At 51.2% G+C, this 6,416-nt stretch overlaps 1 protein-coding gene across 2 annotated transcripts in view; it reads right to left on the bottom strand.

The window, feature by feature from the left end:
• Positions 1 to 2,318: 2,318 nt before the first annotated feature.
• Positions 2,319 to 6,416, bottom strand: part of LOC128725616 (glutamate receptor 1-like) — a 57,004-nt gene continuing 52,906 nt past the window's right edge. The window contains exons 9-12 of one of the 2 annotated variants that reach the window (XM_053819374.1): positions 5,775 to 6,085; positions 5,414 to 5,658; positions 2,476 to 2,815; positions 2,319 to 2,384 (exon numbers count right to left, since the gene is read on the bottom strand). In XM_053819374.1, coding sequence (XP_053675349.1) covers positions 2,319 to 2,384; positions 2,476 to 2,815; positions 5,414 to 5,658; positions 5,775 to 6,085 — 962 coding nt within the window. Of the gene's footprint in view, positions 2,385 to 2,475; positions 2,816 to 5,413; positions 5,659 to 5,774; positions 6,112 to 6,416 lie in introns of both variants that reach the window. The other variant, XM_053819375.1, reaches the window with a different exon arrangement.

The following is a 6,416-nucleotide window of genomic DNA, read 5'->3' as shown; positions in this document are numbered from 1 at the left end:
GTTTGTATGTTGCTTACTTTCTTCTTGCTTTCCATTTCTTTTTACTAAACCCAACAGTCACATAAATCGAAACGAACCGAGAAAATGCTCCTATCCGATCGCGCTACCTAGCAGGCAGTCGTCCCGACCCGAACGGTCGGCGTTTCGAAACGAAAGTCAACCTATATATCTTCCTGTATAGATCGAATTAATGCTTACCGGCTAGCTTAATTATTGAACAGTGTTTTGTTTTCTTTTTCCATTTCATGCCTCTCCGTATGCCTCTGGATGGGTAATGCCATAAATGTACGTGTGGGTGTGTATATGTGGCTGTGTGTAGATAGTTTTGGCGAGAGTCAACTGCCTCTCCCCAAGTCCGGTCACTGCGGTTTGCTAATGTTACACACTGATGCTGTTACCGTCTCCACTTTGTTTAATTTAATCCTTATGTGTTTTTTTTATTCCCTTCCACGCACGTGCTCAACGCTTTCCCTATTGCGCTTGCTCGGGAGTATGTGTGGGTGTTGTCAGTGTGTGAGATGGGGTGAACAGTTTGTGTCGTTTGTTTGGCTTTAGGATAAGTTACTAGTTACATGGCTTGAGTTTTGGTTTATTTATTTCATTAGTTTACTCTTCACTTTTTTTTTGCTTGTTTGTTTAATAACTTACTTTAGTCAAAGTGCTTAGTCTGGTCTTACTCTATACAGTTTTTGTTTTTCTTTTGTTTTTGATCACTCGCTGTTTTGGCTCACGCAGGGGGTGGATCGAAAAGGGCGGGATTGAAGGTGCACCGCATGTCTTTTTACACTCACCCACCGACTCATGCCCACTGGCCGATGGACCTTCGATTCAGCCATCCCCATTGCCTACGTTTTGTATCATATTTTCATCTCACTCACCTTAACACGGGTTTACTTGCGCACGCTCTCGGTTATGTTGTGTAAATTTTTCGGCTTGCCTGTTCAGAATAGGATACTTTTTTATTTCGTTTCTCTACTCCAACACTCTGCAAACACCGCTCAAATTCAACGCACTTCACAATGTCGTGTGGGTTCTGTGTGTCGAGATTGGCTTGCAAACGCCCGGCATCCGTTTTGTCCAGTTTCCAGGTTTGATTTTGCTACATTAACTGCTCGCGTGTTGCGATAGTCTTTCGTTTTACTTTAGAATAGAGAATACGGAGAAAATACGGCAAGAGAACGGTAGTGGTTGGGACTCGATTCAGAATCAGGATCAGAAGAACTGCTCTTACGTTCGGTTTGATTTTCGTTTCGTTTTGAACCAAGACAGCTGGGATGCGTCTCGCGTGTTTCGTGTTTGTTTTTGCTTTCATTTTGTTTGCTCATAAGTAGTTTGCTGTTGTTGTGTTGTAATCTGGTTGTGACGTTATCCTAGCGCTAGCTCGCGGGCTTTCGACCCACACCAGCCCCCGCACGTTCAGTCCGCTTTCGAGTATGTGCTCGTTCATCTCGTCAGTTCTATAGGTACCCTTTCATGCGCTTCTCTCCTTCGTACTATGTTGCAACACTAACTTACCTACACCCATTACTTACAGTCCATTTCGATAATGTACGCTTCATTGCGCGTTTAACTACTGCACGACCGGAAGGGGTCGCACCTGTCGCTCCTATTTACTCCTTATTTTACTTCATTTTGACTATCCGTAACCTGCCCGTAGTGATTCCGCACCGCCATGCCGTGCACCGTTTGCGTTCACCGTTTGGCGGCCGGCCTAACTTACCGCTAGTAATTTGATTACCTCGTAACGGAGAACAAAGAAGAAAACAAAACTTTAACATCCGGCATTCGGTAACGGAATGGCGCAAAAGAAAACTCAAACAAACCAGACGCTCCCACACCCCCCTTAGCGGGGGAAAAGAGTGAGAAAAAGTCACCGATAATCCCTACTCTATGTACAACGCTCAATGTCTTCAACGTTTCGCCGTGCGTAAGGACGCTTGACGTTTCGTTTGACGTTCGCGGTTTGACAGTCGCGCTGTCAAAAGCTCCTCCAATGATATCTGAGCTTGGTGGCACGCGGGCCAGCAAAGGATGCGCTTCCGGAAGGTCGGAAGCTTCGATCGTTGCGCTTTTCTTTTCCCAAGCACAACCGTCGGAGTTTTCCGACCACCGAGAAGCACCGTCGAAAGGGAGAATGGGATGGGATAAGAACCGGGCTCTTATAGACACGAGTTATCGTGAACGACCGGGGGCACTCCGCCGGGGACGTTGTCGCGCTTCAGCAACGTGGACGCATCGTGGCGGCTGTTGGCCACGATCTGCCGGATGGTGGGCGCGTACGGTGGACGTCACAGGCGCAGCTCCGGCGGCTCCTTACATCAAACCTGCGTGTGCGAGTTGGCATGGATCGGGTCCGGGTCGGTGTGCGTCGCTGGGGTGTAGTACTAGAACGGATACTGCAATTAGTACGGCTCGCTGCTGTCCCCTTTTTTGAAGGGCCTGCACGCGTTGGGTCCCTTCGCGATGGCTACTTACCCCGATGCGGCCATTATCGTACTCCCGCGCCGGTGGTGGCATCGTAAGCCGGTTCTTCGAGTTCGAGCTGGACGTCATCGTGTCGGATAGTGGGATCCGATTGCTTGACCGGTTCGTACTCTTCATGCAGAACTCGACCAGGGCTACGGCTAGTGCCACCAGCAGTCCACCTATTAGGATGTAGAAGATGCCGGCCACATTGCTCAGTGACAGCTCGTTTCGTGAGGTGTCCTGTTTGTCCGTGTGCTTGCATTCCGTTCGATCGTACCACCACTTGTTGGTGAGCTTCGTCAGCTCGCCATTTTCTTTCAGCGAAAGCACCGCCAGGTTAATCGGATCTCTGTGGGGGATGAGCAAGAGAAGATTACGGTTAGTGAAGCATCCCATAGCATCCTATCAAACATCCTCTCTAAAAATGTTCCCCAGAAAGGGATACGACAGAATGAATGCTCTTGTGTGTGAAGCTGTTGATGTAATTGAGCCAAAAGTGCTCTTGTGGAACAAATTCAGGCTGACCTTCGGTTAACGCTTGACGCCCCTAAGACGAAACGAGCAGACGGGTGTTTATCCAGCAGCTTAATATCGCTCACAAAGAGCCGCTTTGTGAGTGATTTGCCATCATAAAAATTACGCCAGTCTCAGCGACAGACGAGCAAGCGCACCCTAATGTCAAAAAAGCACAAGCTACTGCTAGCACAAACCACGTTGAATCGAGAACTAGGGGTTTGCTTGGGCTTCATTTTATCACACCCACTCCCGAGGGAATCGACACACTTTGTTTTTTTTGTGCGCTGTTTGTTTTGAGTTCTCCACACGACCGAAGTGCGGCACATGCCACGAGTACCGCAGATGCACAGCTCACCCAGCTCAGCCGTAGGGGCTCGTATTCGAGCTTCCTCAACGCGCGTCACGTTCCAAATCACCCGTAGGGCGTGTCTCGTCCTGTTCCGGACCACCCACTCGAGACGTGGCCCCAAGCAAGCATCCTTCGCGCGCGCAGCGACTGCGGCGCCACCATCTCAATCGGATCAGTTGCCAACCCGCCGGAAAATGTCCCGTGGTGCAGTGGCGAAGGTTCTCCGGTGAAGATGCGCTTCACCTTCACCGCCGGTCAAGAGAAAGGATGCGCCTCAAGGGATGCACCCGACTAGGTGCACCATTAGCATTGAGAAGGCAGCAACGCGAAACCGGTTTCTCGGTGTCTCTTCCACGCTACGGGCTCGTGATTGCTAATTGTTTCGAAGCACAAGCGCCATTTTGCGAGCGTCGCTTCGACGATGACTGCGCCCCACCCTGCCGCTGGGTGGTGGGACAAATGAATGACTTCTTGCACTTGCAGCTACTTCATTATGCAGTAGTGAAATAATGTCGGGCGACGACGCGAAACGGAGCGAGCTCGCAGTGGAACGACGCTCAATCTTCGTTTGTCGTGACGCGGGTCGTTGAGGTGACCTACAACCCGGACGAAGGGAGGTCCTTGTGGCAAGCATGGGTGTGGAGGATCGCAGGGAGAGCCGGACTTTCCGTGCGGCACTAATGGGACACGGTCGGTTGATTTGTTCGAGCCCGTTGCACGTCGGTTGTGAGTCGTGCGAGTCGGCTGGTTTGCCTATTTACCGCGCGTTTCGGGATTTTTTATCATTTCGAATTTCCATGTTTTTTTTTGGTTCTACTGCGCTTTGTGCCATTTTTTGCTGCACATTTTCCGGTCGATCCACGAAGAGAAATTCACGAGGAAAGATGGCTAAGGATGGTTGGCGTTTTAAGGTGCAGCAAAAACCCAAGATGCACAAAAAAAACACACACCACAGACTACCTAGGAAATGGTTCCCGAAACACACAAGCACACACTCATAAGGACACCCGATGCGGTGTGGCCTTGCGTGCAGCGGGCCACGAAGGCTGGGACACAACGGCACGGACAAAAAGGGCACGGTGGAGGTTTTCACAATTTGTCGTCCTAAGGTCGCTTACAAATGTGTTCACGCGAAGGGTCCCGCATTGCGAGGAGTCCCGCGAGGAGAGTAAATATTTTGGCATGTCGAAGCGTTTTTGCTTTGCCTTCGAAGGACCCGCATCTGGTGATTAGCTGGCGGTTCACGTCGAGTCATGCGAACTCGCACGCCTGCACCGCGAACCGGAGAAGGGGGGCCCTTTATTTGTTTGGCTTTGCGTCCATTTCCATTCGTCACACGTGACGTTTGTCCCGGGGACGGGACAAATGGTTCTGCTTGTGGTTCGGGAGGGTTGAGCCCTTCAGCGCGCGGCCTCGGATGGGAATGTTCGTAGTCGAATTGGGGGAATGAATGCCGGCCAAGCCGGCGGTGGTGAATTAAGTGCATTTTGCCGTGGCGAAAAAAACAAAACCCTAACCTAACGATTGAAACTCATGCAACAACTGGCATTTTTTTTGTGCTCTTCGGCACAAAAGCACAAATTTAGCTGAAACCAACTGTGGGTTTGGGTGCAATTTTCGTTCGTTTGTGAATTGCATTCAGAGGTACAATCGAAACTCGAATGCCCGTGCACTAGACGCACGCTGACGTAATTCCATTTTCGAACAAAACACGCGAAATGCTAAATGTGCGCAGATAAGTGTCGCTTTAACCCCCACCGAAAGCTTCCCATTGAAAGCTTTCAATGCGCCATGTTTGAATCGACGCCAGAAGCGATTTTCGAAAGCTTTCCCCATTCCAGAAGCTTTTCTGTGAGCTTTCGCCACGCCTGCTACAACTTTTCTTACGCACTCATAGAGCTTTTCACGCTTAAAAAGGCTTCCACGATGTTTCCACGTTTGCTTCAAGATGGCGGGTTTATTTCCACACCCAACACGGCGCATGTTGCCCCGCGTCACGGGATAACTTTTTCCCTTCTTGACGTGGTTTACCCATCTTACCCACCGAGGATACTCTTGCCGCTCGCACACGTCACAGCTTACCTTAACGGTGAGCCCAAGGGCGTGGCAATGCCGAATCCCTTCGCATCCAGATGCTGGCCCACCTTCATCGTGTCGCACGGTTCCCGCTCGTTCGTGTAATCATTCTTCGGTGATTCGATGAGCAGCGCGTACTTGCCCTTGGAGGTACGCACCCGCCGGATGCCCTCATCGTACGTCTTCACGAAGACCTGCTTGTGCAGGTTCATGTACTCCCACATGCGGCTGTACAGCGAGATCTGCGATTTCTGCACAAACGAACGAGAAAATAGAAATTAATGGAGCTCTGCTCGTGGGGGTGGTTTTTTTGTTTTCTCTCTCTCTCTCTCTCTTTCCAGCGCAACCACCACCACGGATACGTTACCCGAAAGAAGTCCCAGGTGGAACCGTGGATGAGCGTCCCGTACTGGACCTCGGTCTGCGAGGCGAGATCCTCCGCGGAGTTGATTGGCGTGACCATGCGCTCGACCGTCAGGAACGCGGCCAGGTTAGCCGTGTAGGACGAGATCAGGATGAGCGTGAAGAACCACCAGACCGAACCGACGATCCGGCCCGACACCGAGCGGGGCGAGATGTCGCAGCCCTGCTGCATGAACGCGCCCAGGGCGAACCAGAACGAGTTCAGAATGCTAAACTCATTTACCGTCGCCTGCGGCACTGCGTCCGGTTGCTCGCCTGACATTTCCGGCCAGGCAGAATATGCGCCCATAAAGTGTGTCACAGTGACCGTCGTGTCCGTGCCCGTGGCGGCCATCATTGTGTCGTGTGCAGGATGTGTGTGTGGGTGAAAGAGAGACAGGAGAACAGAGAGAACATATGAGATAAGTTACGTCCTTGGCTTGCGCCCTGGCAAGCGTGCCTTGTGTTCCGCCGGAAGTGTTCACAACTCATCCGAATCCGGCCGGTTGAACGTGCTGGCCGGTTCGGAGCTTCGGTGTCACTTTACGTGTGCGTGTGTTTGTGTGTGTGTGTGTGTGTGTGTGAACGAGAGCCAGCGAAACACACT

This window comes from Anopheles nili, chromosome 3, assembly GCF_943737925.1.
Source record: "Anopheles nili chromosome 3, idAnoNiliSN_F5_01, whole genome shotgun sequence".
In the NCBI taxonomy this organism is placed as follows: domain Eukaryota; kingdom Metazoa; phylum Arthropoda; class Insecta; order Diptera; family Culicidae; genus Anopheles; species Anopheles nili.
Note: the sequence above shows the minus strand (reverse complement) of the source record. Positions and strands in the feature narration are given on the sequence as shown.